Source organism: Schistocerca americana, chromosome 8 (assembly GCF_021461395.2).
Source record: "Schistocerca americana isolate TAMUIC-IGC-003095 chromosome 8, iqSchAmer2.1, whole genome shotgun sequence".
In the NCBI taxonomy this organism is placed as follows: Eukaryota; Metazoa; Arthropoda; class Insecta; order Orthoptera; family Acrididae; genus Schistocerca; species Schistocerca americana.
This window is the reverse complement of record NC_060126.1, coordinates 60,629,384-60,649,053: the sequence shown is the minus strand read 5'-3', so window position 1 is coordinate 60,649,053 and position 19,670 is coordinate 60,629,384. Positions and strand designations below refer to the sequence as shown.

At 40.7% G+C, this 19,670-nt stretch overlaps 1 protein-coding gene and 1 non-coding gene across 2 annotated transcripts in view; both read right to left on the bottom strand.

The window, feature by feature from the left end:
* Positions 1-19,670, bottom strand: part of LOC124545427 (ruvB-like 2) — an 87,852-nt gene that overhangs the window by 31,769 nt on the left and 36,413 nt on the right. The window contains exons 6-8 of the mRNA XM_047124347.1: positions 14,618-14,846; positions 7,737-7,849; positions 796-1,016 (exon numbers count right to left, since the gene is read on the bottom strand). Of these exons, the coding sequence (XP_046980303.1) occupies positions 796-1,016; positions 7,737-7,849; positions 14,618-14,846 (563 nt within the window). The remainder of the gene's footprint in view (positions 1-795; positions 1,017-7,736; positions 7,850-14,617; positions 14,847-19,670) is intronic.
* Positions 13,339-13,411, bottom strand: Trnaa-cgc. The gene has a single exon. It is a non-coding gene; the product is annotated as a tRNA-Ala (tRNA).

Sequence of the window (19,670 nt, the reverse complement as noted above, 5' to 3'; positions counted from 1 at the left end):
GCACGTCATTTTAATTCCAACACAGAGAGCAAGAAGCAATCACATCACGGTAAAGCCGCCACAAACTTCCTTACTGCTTCCAAGAAGGAAAAGGGAGGAGAGGAAGTGTCTATACTTAAATTGTAACATACAAGCCAATGTGAGTATTTTTGGATAAATGCGGAAATTGCTGTGTAAAAGTAAGTTTTCTGATATTTCATATTAAACTTTCCAAATTTTTGTGTAACATCTTGCTATATCAACGAAAATGTTTTCTTTGGGATTAATGTTGCCAAGAGTGAAAGCAGTTTGTTTACAAACTAGCTCTGCAAAGTAAGATATCCATATATGAATTGGTCTGTACTGGAAGGGCCTATATCCACTTCAATGTCTTTTTTTTTTTTTTTAGAAGAAAAAAAAGGAAGAGTGTAATCCATTATAATGTGTCTTAAGTATGTGTAATACGAGCTGATGTTCAAACATTAGCCTAGAGTGGGTGATGAAATATTAATACTGGTCAGAGATCCTAAAAATTTTGACTCTGGCCCTTTCAGTATGGATAAATTCATATAATGTAAACTTGATAAAGACTGACTAAAGAATAAGAAACATGGTGTAGGAGTAAGTAAGCAGAAGGGATAAAGCAGAAGAGAAAAGTGTCTCTGTGCTGTGTGTGTGTGTGTGTGAGAGAGAGAGAGAGAGAGAGAGAGAGAGAGAGAGAGAGAGATTACACATTCACAACTGAATTGTTTTAATGGTAGCATGCACTCTTCAAACAATCTTTCATCTAAATATTTAGATAAATGAATACTCCACCTAATTTTTAAAATCTCTTTCAACTCCTTTTCCTGGTATGGTGACGTAGACACAATTATCATACGGTCAAGAAGGTCAAGAGGAATTCCATGAGGTGATCGGTAATTGGTGCCTCTTATCCGAGTTATGCCACGATTGGTAGCCATAATGACAACTGGAGCCATCTCATTCTCTAACGCACGATTCAGGAATGAAAAGCACTCAATGTCTAACATATGGACCTAGTGTAGACAATGACAATATATTAGTCAATAAAGACAGGCAATCTTAAAATCGAAGCATAAACGATGCTACAGCTAATTTCTGAGAAATTGTGGACTACATTATGTACTTAACCCTAATAATTCTGTAAACGAGCATCATGCAAGACTCAAACTAGATTATGGCCAGGACTTATAAGCAAACAGACATCTTACTCATTACAAATTCAACAGTGGACATTTCCATTGTTTCATTACAAATTTATACAGTTCAAATATACACATCAAAAAAAGTTTTGTATCATTCCTATTCCCAGAACTGCATGAGCAGCGCCTACTAGACGGCCGACAGCCAATCAGTTCCAGCCATTCCACCAGGAAGGGGGTACACGGCTCGTGTTCTTTGTAGTTCAACCATGCCTACACGGTCAATACCGCGGTTCAATCATGTCTGCATTGCTACTTTGTGCCAAGAAGGGCTCTCAACAAGGGAAGTGTTCAGGCATCTCGGAGTGAACCAAAGTGATATTGTTCGTACATGGATGAGATACAGGAACTGTCGATGACATGCCTCGTCCAGGCTGCTCAAGGGCTACTATTGCAGTGGGTGACTTTTACCTACATATTACGGCTTGAAGCAACCCTGACAGTAATGCCACCATGCTGAATAATGTTTTTTGTGCAGCCACAGGATGTTGTGTTACGACTCAAACTGTGCACAATAGGCTGCATGATGCACAACTTCACACCCAACGTCCATGGCGAGGTCCATCTTTGCAACCACGACACCATGCAGCGCAGTACAGATGGGCCCAACAATGCCAAATGGACCACTCAGGATTGGCATCATGTTCTCTTCACCGATGAGTATCACATATGCCTTCAACCAGACAATCGTCGGAGACATGTTTGGAGACAACCTGGTCAGGCTAAATGCCTTAGACACACTGTCCAGTTAGTGAAGCAAGGTGGAGGTGCCCTGCTGTTTTGGGGTGGCATTATGTGGGGCTAACATATGCCACTGGTGGTCATGGAAGGTGCCGTAACGGCTGTACAATACGTGAACGCCATCCTCCGACTGATAGTGCAACCATATTGGTTGCATATTGGCCAGGCATTCGTCTTCATGGACGACAATTCGCGCCCCATCGTGCACATCTTGTGAATGACTTCCTTCAGGATAACGACATCGCTCAACTAGAGTGGCCAGCATGTTCTCCAGCCAGGAACCCTACTGAACACGCCTGGGATAGATTGAAAAGGGCTGTTTATGGAAGAAGTGACCCACCAACAACACTGAAAGTTCCGGAACCAAGGTGATGCAAAACTTTTTTTCATGTGTGTATGAATTTCATATTTTTCTGTAACATACTGGACACGAACTTCAAAATTTAGTTTACAAAGAGAAAAATCAAATTGGATATTAAACTTACAATTTCAGGGAAATGATACATTAGGAAAATCTATGTATACAAGGATTCCCAAGTTCTATACGTAAAGTAAGCTGCACAAAGACAATTTTTGTTGCCACATGTTGCAGTGAGACAAACAAGACTATTCAACATGTAAAACCAGATGCAATTTTCAGAAAATTTTAGTGTCACCACAAAGCAATATTTTATAATTTTGAAAAGTTACATTTAATATACCTTATGTGGAGTTGCAATAGTAAATTTGGCAGTAACTGCAGTCAGAGTTTGATGAGTACAGCTGCCCTGAATCTAAACTGAACTGACTTTACAAATGTAAAAATACCCATCAAAAATACAATTCAAGTTGTATACGTGGAAAAGGAAAAACAGTTCCTGGATTTCCCCAGAGTTTCCAGTTAAAAATACATTTTTTCCAGAGTGAAAATACATGTTTTCTGTGTTAAGTGACAGTATACTTTTCCTTGGAATCATAAAACTTATCAATCCTTCGAATGGTAAGGGTTTTATACACCAGCGTGGAACTTCCCAGCGCTTTAGCAAACAAAACCCAGCAAATAAAAACACGTTTTGGAAAAATCTTTGGTGCAGAAAAACATGTACATTGCATATCTTTGTATTATGAAAGCATAAACATAAATTCCAATAAACACAGCACGTTATCCAAAGCATTGGTATAGATATTGCGATGCATTTTTGTCAACCAATCATAGTTCATGTCACGTGATCTCACCAACCAATGACAGCAAATATTCAAAGCATGGGACACATGATGTAGTCAGCCAATAGCAACATCGCAAAATAGCAGCAAGATCACACAAATATGGAAAGTTAATTGTTTAAACTAACACAAAGAGTGTAGCTATAAGAGAAGTTAAGTTTTCACATATAAAATATGCCTTTTGTGCATGTGTTACCCTTTAAGATATATCAAACAGAAACATGCCAGTAAAATTTCAAATAATGTCATAAATGTCTGGTCTTCTGGACCTAAAATTTTTCTAACTGGCTGGTCCTCAAAAGTGTTAAGTTTTCAATGATATCTTGCATAAAAAGAAATTTACGTCGAAAGTAACACTTCTCACACCATCATTCACAATCTGTTAGGTTCATTTGAACATTTGCCAGATAGAGCCAGGAAACTACCGTTACTGCACATGCACACCTACGACCACGTGAGAAGCTTATGCTGTGTGTTTGCTACGCTCATATGCCTTTCACTGCATTTCTGTTTGGTCTATGTTTAGCACAGCGGCATGTTGTTCTGAGGAGACACATTGAGTTATTGCACTTAGGGCAAAAGTTGTATCAGATCCTATCCACATAAGGAACACAAAATAAGAAAGCAGTCTATGGCATAATACTCATTTTGAAACTAGTCTCTACAGCTCAAAGTACTCTCATATTACTATGTGGTAATTTTAACAGGTTTTTCTTACTCTTGCTCTGCAATACTGTTACGTAACATTTCCAATCAGGTTTACAACAAACAACACTCCATAAAGCTAGTAAGAAGGAATACAAATTCTTGCAAAAACTAAAAATTGTTTGTATCCTCCAGAACTACGAACACTTAAGTTTTTCATTACTTTTTCAAACTGTATAAAAAATTACAAGGTTATTTGTGTAGCCAAGAAAGTGTATAATTGGCAGGTTATGCCCTACTCCAGGAGTAAATATAAAGCCTTGTGGGGAGTCACAATGATAAAATCAAGGTGCGCTGCCAGTCTGTAATCTGTTGAAGAATGGCATTCTGTAAATTTAAGAGGTAAACAACGCAAATTAAGAAACAATGTAAAACCTAGAGGAGGTACCAGGCAATTGCTGAAACATGTCTTGTGATCAAAAAATATTGTCTTTCATGGAAGGCAGACACATACAACTCAGCTAAAGCTGTCAATATATTTTAAACAAAACATTTTATTCAATACCACTGATGAAATTTGCCTGCTTATTTATACTGAAGTGAAGATTTACATATGTCTGTATGTATACAGCATTAAGAGATCTTACATTATGTCATAAAAGAAACAGAACACCAGAGAACACTCCATGAGCATCGGAATTTCGTAAATCTTACTCTAATGCATAATTGCACATGTGTATGTCTAGATTTACAATCAAGTAGGCACCTACCTGGCATTAAGCGTTTCAGTGTAGTTTTCAGGAAACAGCTGAAATTAGCTAACAGTGTGGAATGAACAACTTTGTTTCAAATAAATTGACTGTCTCTGTGGAAAAGATTAATGAAAGCCAAATGTCTTCAGCAAACTGGTAAAAATAACTTCCTGTTATGTAAAGCAATTAGGGCTTGATTGCCAATAACATGGAAATAAAAACTGGAACTAATAACATGTTTTAATCTTTCATAATTATGTGAATGTATCTTAATTCACTTGATGGCTGCCAGCCACAGAAACCTGTTTTGTTTTCATTTGAAACAAGAGCTGTGAACGAAAATAGCAAAATCACTAAACATAAATATGGGTCATGTGGAAACTACCAACCCCATTCCAATTCCAATTGTTCTGCGCATGAGTGAATCTGGCAGCTTCATGTGCCAGGAAAGTTTTTCTGGGTAGCATCTGGCTGCTTGATGCTACTCCACACTCCCAATTATCCAGCAGGAGAAGACGCTGTTCATATGCGACTTCAATTCTGTGCGCACACGAGCCTATTGGCAAGTGCTCAAATGAACCAAATTTAAACAGTTGTAATGCCATTCTCATCAAAAGCAGTTTCTTGTTACGAATTATTGCAGAATCTTCATCCTTAAGCCTTTGACACATTTTGTTGTCAGCAGAGGCTACTGTGCGCACAGTGTTGTAAATGGTTCATTTTCTTTGCATCTTAAGTTTTATTATGGCATTTTTTTCTCTCGTTTGTGTTTTATTGCTGCAGATAATTCTTTTATTGCACAAATCAAAACACACCTCAAACAACCATCACATTTATTTAACATTGGGGGGGAGCTTCTTAAGCAATTTTCATACTACACTTTGCTATGTAAATAACGAGTATAAAGTGAATAGGTTCTCACTTACAAAGAAAGAAAAGACAGCAATAGTTTCCAAAATTTGCAATGAATGAACCAGTTAAACATAACGAGCTTCTGCTTTAATTTGTTTCCTAGAATGGCTACCACAGTCATGACAATAAATTGACAACACAGACATGTATCAATGCCTTCAAGAAAGAATATCTTTGAAAGGATCACAGCCACAGTATCTCTTGTGATGTATACATACGTAATGGCACGTCTACTGCTTGACAGAACTGTTGATTTTCAAGGTGTATGTTGTTAACCTGAAGTTGTCCGATTTCTGCCAAATCAGCACTAGGAGCTGAGAGGATGAGAGTGTCGATATTCAGTTTGCTAAATGCTGTAAGAACAGTCAACTGTAGTGGATGATGATGGATACAAAGCACAGCTGTGACTATCAAGTAACATGGGTCTAAGAGTTTGCAGATCAAAATTGGTTCACACAGACAATAAGACACTAAATTTAAGTTAATGCTTATTCATGAAGCAAACACCACAAACAGCAGCACAGAAGGAAGAAAATTTGATGTCACAAAACTGAATGTTCCTAGGTGGCATCAGGAAAAGAATAAATTAAGAGATTGCCAGATCTACACAAAAAACCTTTTGAGGGACCAAGTCACAGAAGGTTTTACAAACTGGAGCAGCAGGTGTTCAGTATATGTATAAGAAATGAAATAAATGCTTTCAAATTACTCGAAAAATTATCCGAATGAAGGTGCCGAAGAAAAACACGAATTTTCCAACTGCCCACATCACAGAATTCAAAGTAAGTACAGGCTAGTGTGAGACAATGACGAAGAAGGTCCAGCTCATGTTATGATTCAGAACAACACTAGTTTAGTGACATCCTATGGCAACTGACAAAAAAAAAAAGAACTACTTGTGCATCAGCATCATGTTCTCTATCTCACATAACTCAACAATTGTTTACAGTTGACAGTGTTAAATTTTTGAGGCACCTTTAAGATACTTATATGCTGCACACAAGATGCCTGGAATGAATTCAGTTACTCAACCCAAAGGGGTTGCACTCGGTTGAGGTTGGGACTCTGGACAAGCAAGTCAATTTCCGGAATGCTATTCTCCACAAACCATTCTCTCACAGGCGCTGCTTTATGACATTGTGTATTGTCATGCTGATACGACAAAGTGTCGTATCTTAACTGTACTGTACATGACACACAATGCTGTAAAATGTGTGCATACCATTCCACATTTAGTGTGATAAGGGGACCATACTATAAACACAAAAGAAACACCCCTGTATCACAACACCATCTCCTCTATACTTCACTGTTAACACTACATGAGAGCAGATGACGTTCTCCAGTCATTCACTAAACCAAAACCATTCCACCGCATCACCACAAGGTATGCAGAGATTAGTCAGGCCAAATCACTTTCTTCCATTGATTTTACACGATTACTTACAGCTGCTTTTGCAATGCTCAACAATCCCTCTCCGTCAGTACACGAGATCTGCGTGCACTTTGTTTAGCTGTGAATGTGTCTTCACATTTCCACGTCACAATTATGACACTAACAGTTGACTTTGGTAACTTTACAAGGGCTGAAATGTCCCTGATTGATGACATCCAATGACTAGTTCACGTTCGAAGTAACTGACCTTTCCCAATCGACCCGTTGCTGCTGCTGCCGGCAACATAATACTCACTGCCTCTTGTGACATCTAGCGGTCATAGTCCATAGCTCAAGGTACAGTGGTTAGTGTTGCTGCCTTTACATCATGATGTCCGAGGTTTGATCCCCGAACAAGTCAGAGATGTTCTTCACTTGGGGACTGGGTGTTTGTGTTGTTCTGATCATTTCATCTCATCTTCATCAATGCTCAAGTGGAGTCGAATAGAAAGACTTGCACCAGGCAACTGAACAACCGTACAATCATTTTATTTCCACATGACACATGTCAGGATACTTTTGATCAGACAGTGTATTTCAGAGCTATAAAAACCTAGTAGAACATTGGGATCATTTCGACACTTGTCCATACAGCCATAAAAAATAATTTGTGAGAATACTCTTCAAAAGCATTCTGTCTACTGTTCCTATTATCCCAGCTTCCTCAAGCTACAGATGCAAGCAGTTCACACTGATTTTATTTACCATTAACAACAACTACTACAAGACAAACGCCCCAAGACGTGAACTCAAGAATACATTACATACGTTGGAACAGAACATTTAATGACAGTAAGTACATGAAAAATGGATTTAGTTAAAACACACATGTATGTAAAGTGTTACCTCATCAATAAATAATACACCAGGAACAATTTCTGCTTTGCCTTCTTCTCTCCATTCAGCAACTTTCATATCAATTTGTTCTCGCACTTCAAACTTTATTTCACCAGTATCACCTAAAATATGAAGAAGCCAGTGCCAATATTAGTAATTTGAATAATGTCAAAGTATACATAATATCAACAGAGATACCATGTGGTGCTTTCCAGAGAATAAAAAACAATGGAGATCTCTTTGTATAAGGCTACCTTAAAGAAACTCTTATGGCAAAATAAACCACTAACCTACAACCTTAATGAGATTCTAACAAGATTTAACCTCAGTACCCAAGTTGCTGTCAGTCTCTCACTGTTTATCACTATTGTGGCCCAATCTAACTTGTGAAGGTTACCAACAGTCAATAGTTCCACTTTATTCCATAAATTCACAGCAAATACAGTTTAGTACATAAGTAGCATGACATACAATTAGGGTAGGTTGGCAGCCAGACATCTAAGAATGTTACAGATATTTAAAGGGTAAATAGTTGCAAATGGCCTGAATTAACAGCATTCCAAATTGAGATACATCTTCACAACTATACGTTTCCCCACTCAACCACACCATCAACTAGTCTGAGCAAACTGATAATGAATTGTGTCTATGTAAACATATTGATAGTAGTTAGTAGTTGTTTGGTTTGGGAGGGGGGGGGGGGGGGCCAAACAGGGAGGTCATCAATCCCATTGGAATAGGAAACGATGTCGGCCATGCCCTTTCAAAGGACGCATCCCAGAATTTGACTGAAGCGGTTTAGGGAAATCACGTAAAACCTAAATCAGGATGGCTGGACGCAAGTTTGAACCGTTGTCTTCCCGAATGCGAGTCCAATGTGCTAAGCACTGCATCAAACATGTTGAACAGATGATAATTTATGACGGCAACATGTAAACTGTTCCTGTGTCTCAGATCCACAATGTATGTTGCCTTTCAGTTGTAGTTCCCAAATTCTAAAGTTATTGAAAGCTAAGTAATAGAAACTGTGCAAAAAGTCCTATTTGGTGTTAAGAAATTCTTTCAACTGAAAAATGCATTAATGCCATTTATGTTAGCCACTATGCCTCAACTTGGTGAGTAACTGCTCTAATAAAACAACTTTGTGATTGATAGTTGTCACTAACAGTGGGAGGGGAGCCAGTATTGTCAGTTATTATGAGCACACACATGTTCTGATGCAATCAATATGAATCACTCAGGGTTTGATTCTCCACGCAATAAGCCTTGCCTTCCAAAGCTCTGAATGCATCTAAAGAATATGCAACACAGCGAGCACGTGAAGCTCGAGAAAGGGCAGTGGTCGTCAGACCTCAATCCCCACTGATCGATTCACTGAAAGTTCAACCACAAATTTATTTTAATTACAGTATGGAAGTTACATACAGTTGGTAACAAGTATGCTAAACAGAAGTCTTAGTAGTCTGTGCTGAGTTCTTGTGACACACCTATTACATGTTAGAAGGCGCTTTAGCTTTGTTAATACATATTTATGATATCAATTTCATTTTATGATGTGTAACTCTCAAATTTTTTGTTTGTTTTACATACAGTGGCAGTTAGTACTTCTCGAAATTCGGCCTCTTATAGTTATGTAGGGCAAATAGATTACAATATCAATCACCACAGCAAAACCTCTATGCGGAAGGAACTTCCATACACCATCATAAAGCAGATCCTGACCTTATCGTTCTCAAAGCAGACGAAGGATAGATTAACTACCTGGTCGATGGCCTCTGCCTGCCATCACGTATATACAGGTTCTGCTGTAATCATCCCATTCTCGAGAAGTTTGGTGTGATCTCCACCACTTCTCAAACACACATGCCCAACCTAAAATATATTTCCTTTGTCCCTTTCTCACTGCCACCACTCCCCGAACACTTAATTCCTACATGTTTTCTAAGATCCACAAGCCAAAATATCTGGAGTGTCCCACTGTGGCTGGTTACTGTGTTCCAACTGAATACCTGGCTCTCAGAAGTTTCTATTCCTTTAGCAACAAACACTTTGCCACTATTAATGCCACCTCCCTCAACACTGACATCCCAAATGCACATAGTTTCATCACTAATCAACACCAATTCCCCCAACTCCTGGCACCATAACAGCTTACCTGGTTTCTGTGGCTAATTATAATCCCACCTATAATTTCTACTCCTTTGACACAAACATCTGCATTTGAATGTGCACAAGGGTTTTAACTAGCTCCATCCCATCCTGTAGTGACAAATACCTTTGCTACCATTCTTCTAAAGTGGTATTTTCCTTTCCACCAAAGTCCCATGCAAGAAGCAAGAATTATGCAATTCCTCTGCCTAAGACCTTTTTTGTCCACACTCTGTCATTTCCGAAATCTCAAAAGGCATTGCATTATGAAAACACCCATATCACAACCCAACTCTGCTGCACACACTGCACAGTACTCTACACGAGTATGAACTTGCACAAACAGTCCACCTAGATGAACACAACTGCCCAACTTTGGCTAAGAGCCAACTTTGATCATCCAGTTGTGTGAAGTGCCACACAACATGTTGTCCTCAACAAGTGCTTCACATCCAGTGCCACTTGCAGAACCTCTTACCCCCTTCTGCCCCATCCAACGCTTACCAACTCTTCTTGCATGATACCATCCATTCCCACAAAGCCCTGTTTTTTTGCACTTGCCCCCACATTTCTAATGATTTAACTGTTTCAAAGGAAAATTCACTTTAAAATATGTATAAATTGGAAGGAGGCAGAATGGCTACCCACAATACACATTTCCAGGAGATGAAATTCTAAGTACTGCCAATAGATACACAAAAGTAGAAAAAAATTATCCTCGCATTATGCCACCTTCCATAAATACCATATCCATTTTATTTTGAGGGCTGATATTTGTTTACTTACTGTAGTGTACATAGCCATATGGTACACAGCCATACAACAAGAGGACACCACCATCCAAGCACACTACATGCTACAGATCAGAAATGAGCTCTGTATACTCGCTTTCAATTCCCCAGAGAGTCCTATGATGTCATCTTAAAACTCAATGTCTCTGTGTGCCCATATATTTGACTCTCAAGTCTCCCCCGTAGCCCGTTAGTCACTTGCATTTGTTGTCAGGTACAACTGAACTTGGCTCACTCAGAAAAGGAGAGTGAGTACACAAGTTCGCAAGTAAAGCCGCAGACACTCGCGATTCCCACTACACACATGACCTTTTTGAAAGAAATTTCCACCATTAAACTGTAAATTACTATTCATTTATTACACACGATCATGGTTTTGGCTTTATAGTGATTCTCAAATGCAAGTTGAAACACCACTAAATGTCCAGCCTGACTTAACGAAAGGAATAAGTTATTTACCAATATAACGACTGATCAGTTGGCTATGAATATTGTTCCGTTTATACGTTGATTTATGTAGGTAAAACTTTTCTGAAGGCTGCTCTAAATTTATTCTAATATTTAATGTCTACTCAGAGACTGTCTAACAATTACGTACACGTACACACACACACACACACACACACACACACACACACACACACACACGAGGTGTTACCAAGTGTGGAACGATAGTAATAGAAACTATGACAAAGCTGAAGTGCAAGCTTCAAATGGTGATTAATTACTATAATGAATTACAGAAATGAATGATAAGCTAGACAATTCACTGTTAGCCCATAAACACAAGCTGCTATAGCCAGGTGTGCTCTTTTGCAGCTGGGATATAACAGATACATTGCTCTGCGCAAAGTTATTTTTTATGAGCCAGCACACACTTTCTTGTAGTAGAGGTGGAGCAAACAAGAATAAAGACTTTTGTTTGCATTGGACAAAATTTGTATGTTTTTTCTGAAGCATGGACAATAGCATGACACTCATTCCAGATATCACTCATCCTCTAATGAAACAGATTAGTATTGTATACTTGCCATCAACTAATTTTTGTCTTATATGCTCACTGTCTCACAAAACACAGTTTGATTAAAGGCCATCTGACCCCTACAATCAGTCATTTCACCTTGTCAGTACTTTACAGTAGCAAGATTGTGTACTCATCGTCCGTACTAAGCCACTACTAGCCTTACACTCCTGCATGCTTGAGTAAATGGGAACAAGTCAACGGGTATGAAGTGATTGCAGTGCCACAGTTCTCAGACTCGTCATAACACTGAAGCTACAGTGGGAACAATGGAAGCCTATTAGCACTGATGTAACAATGGCACCTTGATTTGTGAAGCATGGAACTCTAACATTAGATTGGTGCTTGTTCCATGTCTGATCTCTACTACACACCAGGTGCCTCCCAGTTCCGACCAGTCACCTTGAGATGACAGTCATATTACAAAACTAAATTCTGCTTCCGCCACAAGACAGTCGATGCATCATATCCATCCAACAATACTGTTTACTATTTTTTCGCTGCAGTTCATGGTGAGAGGGGGTTAAAATCCGAGGGAGAAAGTTTTCAGTTGTCCCAATCCTAGATGTCCTGACTGACAATAGTGCCTCAAATGTGACTTGTATGTGCCAGAAGTGTTTGTTGATTATAGAGATAAAGCACAAGACATCTATTTTTGGACAAATATGGGACTATAGTGGCAAGCATACCACACAAACAGCGGTATCCTTTGCCAACCTGCCAGCTAGTTCCACAAGCTCCGTGCAGTTCGTCTATGTTCGTGTAGCCATTGCCTGCACCAGCTGCCAATGGACATGAACAATTAACATCTTAACAGCTGCTAGGTATGGAGTGATAGTGGAATGAACTGATGCCAAATGTTAAGCCCAGTTAAAAACAATTATCACGACTTAATTATAAACTGTCAGAGGCAGCAAAGACTACAAAATGTTTCAGATAGTCAGTTCTTATCAGTTACGTTAAGTATAGGACTTAAAGTGCTACACATCAAGCTATCACAAAAGTTAAGTATATACACTGTACATTCTGTGTTAATAAATCATACTTATTGTTTTTTAGTATCTGCACTGGCATGACAATATGGCTACGCTAGACTGTCAGCACTTCGCAGGCCGATGGAGGACTCACAATAACTGGGGAACAGAATGATGTGAGAACAAAACTCGCCATGCGAGTGAATCTACAGGAAGCAGAAAGTCTGAACCCTCACAGAGACATGTACAGTGATAACTTAGCATGTAGATGTTACGGGTAGGCAGCTGTAGACTGAGCCCTCAGCAACCACACTTGGCACAATGCACAAGGTGAGGTACACAGTAGTTACACTCAGCATAAGCACTGGCCTGCTTGGCTTAATGCTGCCCGCAAATAAACACCTCCATCAGCAGGTCTGTCCCCTTGCTAAGTGCTGCATGTGCCCTCCATGGCAGGTTTCCACAGTATCCCACAGTGCAACAGAGGCCAGCTCATCTGCGGAGGAGGAGGAGGAGATTAGTGTTTAACGTCCCGTCGACAACGAGGTCATTAGAGACGGAGCGCAAGCTCGGGTGAGGGAAGGATGGGGAAGGAAATCGGCCGTGCCCTTTCAAAGGATCCATCCCGGCATTTGCCTGAAGCGATTTAGGGAAATCACGGAAAACCTAAATCAGGATGGCCGGGGACGGGATTGAACCGTCGTCCTCCCGAATGCGAGTCCAGTGCGCTAACCACTGCGCCACCTCGCTCGGTGCCAGCTCATCTGCCTCCACCTCCATGTCCACTGGTGGGGATGCTCGAGGTTTACATCATGTTGTCACATTTGTGTCCTAGATCCACAATGTGAAAGCTAATTGTGTGTGTGTGTGTGTGTGTGTGTGTGTGTGTGTGTGTGTGTGTGTACACTACCATCTCTATGGAAACTACAGTAGGGAGATAGCTTCCTGTTACTGTAGGTGTTTAGCTAGACTAAATTTTTAATATTCAGTTACAAACCCCTAACAATTACCTAATTATTTATTCTGGTAATTTATCTCCATGTCTCACTTCCCCCCCTCCCAAATTCCCCCTCACCTATCACCTTCGATTTTCCATTTTCTTCCTGCTTCTTAATTAACTGCTCATTTGCCTTCCCATTTCTCTTTCTCTTAATTCTTTTTTCCTTCTCATTCTGTACTTCAATCATCCCTTGACTGACGCTGATTGTGCTTACTGGTATACTACCTTTGACATCAACTCTGTGACTTCTCCCCTTCCGTCTTCATCTCCCTTTGTACTCACAAGAGATGAGTTCCTCACAACCTGCAGTGGGAACTGCCCCTTGTTTGTAATCTTGGCTCAACATGTACCTCTTTCCTCCATAGTAAGGAATCCACAGTTCTGAATGCACCTACTCCCACAGTAAGGAATCTACAGTTTTGAAACCTACACATGTTATTTTTACTGGTGTGTGTGTGTGTGTGTGTGTGTGTGTGTGTGTGTGTGTGTGTGTGCGCGCGCGCGCGCGCGCGCGCGCGCGTGCGCGCACATGCACGCATTCTGTTACATCAGCAGTCAAAACTCTTCTCTAATTTCAACTCCCCCTCCCCTCACCTCCAATTCTTATACCAGATCACACGAGTTCCCAACAGAAGCGAAATCTGCTTCCTACTTCCATGGTACAGTTGATTTTGACTAACACCAACAGTGTAACCAACCATGTAACTAAATGTGATGCTGTCAAATCAGCTCAAGCAAATATTCACTCTTTCCCACAACTATTGTAATTAATATGTTTTCTGAGAGAATGACAGTCACAGAAGAACACACTGACCTTACATGTTGAACACTGCATACGTTTATTTACTTCTTCACAACTGGACCTACCTACATTCATCTCATTTCAAAATCTCTCTCATTCTATGAAGCACATGTACACAGAAGTTACAGCATATGGAAAATTACGCACAGTTTACCTGAGAACAGTGCGAGGAAGCCGTGTGTGCGACTGTTTATGACGTCGACTTCGTGCAAGGTCACAGTGTGGACAACCTCCTTCCGTTTCTGCAGCTCTCCCTCTGGACACTGCACAAATCTCGTCTGAGGTCCTGTGGCGTCATAGTCACGTGCCCGTGTGAAAGAGCGGCCCAGCCTGCTTATCTTACCAGTAGCTTTGTCAATGGTCACCACATCACCAGCTTGGACCTAGAATAAGAAGTCTTTGATGTACCTTAACGTCAGTCTTTAACAGCTGTAATAGTTAAAGAGTTTCTGCTTAATGTCAAATGGAACTTAAGTTTACCACAACACTTAACCCAATACTGTGAAAATGTCCATGTAACAGCAGCTGTCTGGTTAGAGAACTCCTTTTCTCAGATTGGCCTGTGATGATTCAGGATGCTATCTACGAAACTGACTGTGGATGAAAGACGACCAAGATCCTACTAGTATGGTATGCCAAAACCACAACATAACTTTTTCGTGAAATACTGGATAATACTATTGGGAACATGTGGACATATATTATTACGATGTTCACACAAAGCAAAGGCATTTTCACAGTGTCTGTTCAGCTCAGATCTCCAAACTGATACAAAACTGGTTTTTATGCAATGGACACAGTAGAACCATGTTGATAATCTTGGAACAGGCTATTAATGTAAATTACTCCAAACTTAACATTACAGCTGACCAGATATAGCTTACTTTATTATTGGTGACATAGCTGACTTCCAAATCATGCTTATGTCAGACTGATAACTTCAATACACTGTTTCCTGTCACTAAGTCACCTAACACCTGTTTCTGTTCAGGCAGCATTCAACAGTGTAAGACAAAGAAATGATAGAAAAGTCCTTGGTGGAATACAAATAATGGAAGGACTAACGGTAACAACTCATCATATAGTGAAGCATTCAGTCACCAATATGCACATAAACTATACTGAAAAATTGCTAAGCTTCCTTCAGAGCTAAATGAACCCCACTCCCCCCCTTCCATTCACACTCTTCCAAATTTATATGCAGGGTGACTTTGTGATGATGTTAAAATGTTTCAGGGCTGATGGAGAAGAATAAATGTATCCATCTGGGGTAACAAAACAATGAAAAGAGCTGTTGCTACTCACCACATAGCAGAGATGCCAAGTTGCAGAAAGGCACAATGAAAAGGCTGTCAGGAAGTTACTGTTCAGCCATCAATTTAAGGTAAGGGATCGTGTCCAGAAATGACCGAGTTGAAACTTATAAGCGAAAATCATTCTGATAAATCTTATCAATGGACTACTACTACTGCAAGCTCTTTCCTTAGCATACTACTTCCTCTCAAAACATGGTAAACAAATAGTCTGCAGCAGAAGAGGTGCACTGACAGAGTTATCAGAATGATTTTCTGCTTGTAACATTCAAATCTGGTCATTTGCGGACTGGGGTCCCTTACCTCAAATTGGTACATTTACCCTTCTCCATCATACCTGAAAGTTCATATCATCATCACAGCATTATCTTGCATTCATAGATTGATCTCAATCAATATTTAAAATGTGCTTCCCCAAGCAACAAAAGAACAAAGTATGGCATTAATAAGACATTTAAAATGTATAAATTACAGAAGCGAGTAAATACTATTACAAGAAATCCTGTGCTATCTTAAGGAAAATCATTAAAACATAAAAGAAACTCTACATATCAAAATTAATTATTCAGATAATAAAATTAGATTCTTTCTAGTGACCCAGCCTAGCTTCGCATGGTTAGCACGAAGGATTTGTCTGATGCTACAATTTTATTTATGGGCCGCTGTGTAGAGTAATGATAAAAATCAGAGGACAATGTTGGGTAACTGAATATTACCTCCATATTCTGGTAATGGTCCTATTTGTATAGAAAGTGGAACAAAATTTGTTGCATTTAACTTCCAGAAGAAGCCCTTAAAAGATTGCTGTTTATGTTTTAACTGTAGACCATCAGATATTTTCTATGTATTTGAAATATTTCTTTACCTTCTACATCAATAAGCTCTTCAGGATTAGGTGTCGAGATCAACATATTATATTTTGATGCCACAATTGCCAGGGCTCTATGCAACTGACTAAGTAAAAGACACTGCATGCTTAGTTCAGTTCCAGCAAAGTTCAGTGTCTGACCCTGTGTTTATTAACTGTCGTACCAAAGACGATTTAAATGCGTAGCTGGAGCCATTTTAACTGGGGAGGTAAGTCCTTGAGTATCATTGGTACTCACGTTATCAAAACAGTTTTTCCAGTTCTACAGCCAGTTACAATTGTACACCTGACCAAAATATTTTTGAGGTTGGCTACTCAGTGTCTCGTTCCATTGCAAAATTGGTGTGTGTCTGAATTCCTCAATAAAATAATAAGTACATCTACTTTTAATATTAATTTATGTGGTGCTGTTAAAGGTGGCATTGGCTGGATGTTTAAAGGAACCACACTACTACGTCATCAATCCCTTCACCCTTGAACAGACAGGTCTATCCGACTTTAGATCAGATAGACCCTACTGTGCAAAACCCAGAGGAAGGAAACCTCAAGGTCTACCACTGCCAGAGAAGCTGAGCTAAGGGACAAAAGAAAACAGGGGGACAGAAGAAGAAAGGCAAGAAAGCTGCCCCATCTAGGGAGCAGCTGGAAGTCCCTGAAAGCAGCCTCCACCACTTACCAGAGGTACTCTATTCCGAGTTGCTTTGGAAAGACTAGAAGCACACACAGGGAGAGAGAAGCGCAGAAAGACAAAAGACGAACAAGTCTAACAGACTACACGAGAGGGGGAGAAGAAGAGTAAAAGAGCAGATAGGGAGATGACTGGGCTGGACCACCACACCCAGACAGCTGCAGTCTGGTCTGGGCAGAGGAGTCAACAGTGTGTACTGCCAGCCTCTCAATTGGCCAATAAGGTTCAGTGGTCCTCCCTTGAAGAGAGTGGTAAAAGCCCGCTTCAGAAATAAAATGTAAAACTAAGTCAGCTGCTGGGGCATCGTCTCCAAACACTAGGGACAGCAAGTCAGGGAAATTTAAGAGTCCACCACAGGATGGCTAGGTTGGGACAATCCAGCAAAATGTGGACCACTGTCAAACAGGCTCCACAATGCAGTGGGGTAAGTCCTCACTATGGAGCAGATGACCATGAGTCAGCCAAGTATTGCCAATGCAAAGCCAGCATGGAGGTCCACATCAGATTTGTAGGCTCATTCGGTAAAGTCAGAGTGAGCCATTCCGTATTCCAGACACCTAAAACCTGAGAGTGTAATACTGATCGGAGGCTTGTATCAGGAATACCAATCTCAAGAGTCAGTTTACTGGTAGCCTGTTTGCCCAGGGTCTAAGCAAGTTCCTTCCGCAGGATCCAGATGTGGTCCACGATCCAGATCAAGGTCACTGAGTGGCCACACTGTTCAAGGATGTACAGGGAATCCTGCATAGCAGCAATTTCCACAGGATGGCGAGGGTAGCACTGGTCGAGAGCTGGCAAACTGCTCAAGGAGTCGCTGCAGATGAAGGACCCACCAGTGCAGGAACGAATCCGTTCACGAGCAGGAGAGATGGCTACCAACTCTGCAGTGAAAACACTACAGCCATCCACCAAGGAGAGCAGTTTAGTATGTCTTGCATGAGTATAAGAAAAGCCTACACGACCAGTAACAATTGAGCCACAGTGTAGACGACTTCTGAACTGGGATGCACCGAGGATGGAGAAAAATTGGTAGCAGAGGGCCCTTTGATGAACTGAGTCTTCTGGACCGCGTGATACGTCAAGACGAAGCTGAGGGTGAGGGACGCACCACAGAAGTTTATGGGTGTGGGTCAAAAGGAGAGGTGTAAGAGAGAACAACTGCAGTTCAGAGCAGAGAGGATAGACTGGATGCAGATTGTGACTGTAATCCCTGATCAGGGCTGTCTTTGTGGGAGGATTACCGTGTTTGGAAAGAGGAGACAGTAGTTCAGATACTTTAGGGGAGCTGTAAAATTGGGGAGCATAATTGACAAGCTATTGTTGCATCTGATCCACAATGGAGGGACCCCAACCGTTCACAGGGCTAGTTTGAAAGGCTCCTGTCACAAGTCGAACCCTGCCGTGGTATATCATATCTAGTATCTCCAATGCTGAGGGCGATGCCAAAACATATGCCAGACAAACATAATTGAGGAGAGAATATATCAGGGCTTTGTACAGCTGCAAAAGAATAGTGCAATCTGCACACCAGCTGGTGTTGCTAAGGCAATGAAGTGTATTAAGGTCCAACCAGCACTTTCCCTTAATCTGGTGAAGATGGGGAATCTATGTCAACCAAGATTCGAAGACCAGTCCTAAAAAGCGTTAAATCTCCGCTACATTGTGTAACTGGTTGTAAGGTTAATTTCTGGTTGTGGATGAACAATATGATGTCGACAAAAGGGCACAACTCAAATCTTGGTGGCGAAAAATCGAAAGCCATGGATGGGGGCCCATGCCAGCAAGTTTCCCGTGGCAGCTTGCAGTCAATGTTCAGTGACACTCTTACTAGATGAGGAAAATTAGAGGCAAAAGTTGTTCGTATACTAGGAAGGCGATACTGAGGACTGCACAGCTGCAGCATCCACTTGAACCCGGAATGTACAGTGCCGACAACAGGAAGTTGTGGATGAAAACTGGGAGCAGGCTCCACAGACCCCATTCAGGTAAGGCAACAAGGATGTGGTGTTGCCACGTGATGTTATACGCCTTTTGGAGATCAAAGAAGACAGCTGTAATATGCTGACATTGGGCAAAAGCTGTTTGGATGGCAGACTCCAGGTAAACCAGATTCTCAGTTGTGGAACAACCTTTGTGAAAACCACCCTGGAACAGAGCCAGAAGACACCAAGACTCGTGGAGCCAACACAGCCACCAGCTCACCAGGCATTCAAGCAACTTACAGAGAACACCGGCGAGATTTATTGGGCGATAACTGTCCATCTCTGGAAGGCGCTTAAATGGTTTCAGTACTGCGACAATGATGCTTTCTCACTATTGCAATGGGAACTGGCCCTCA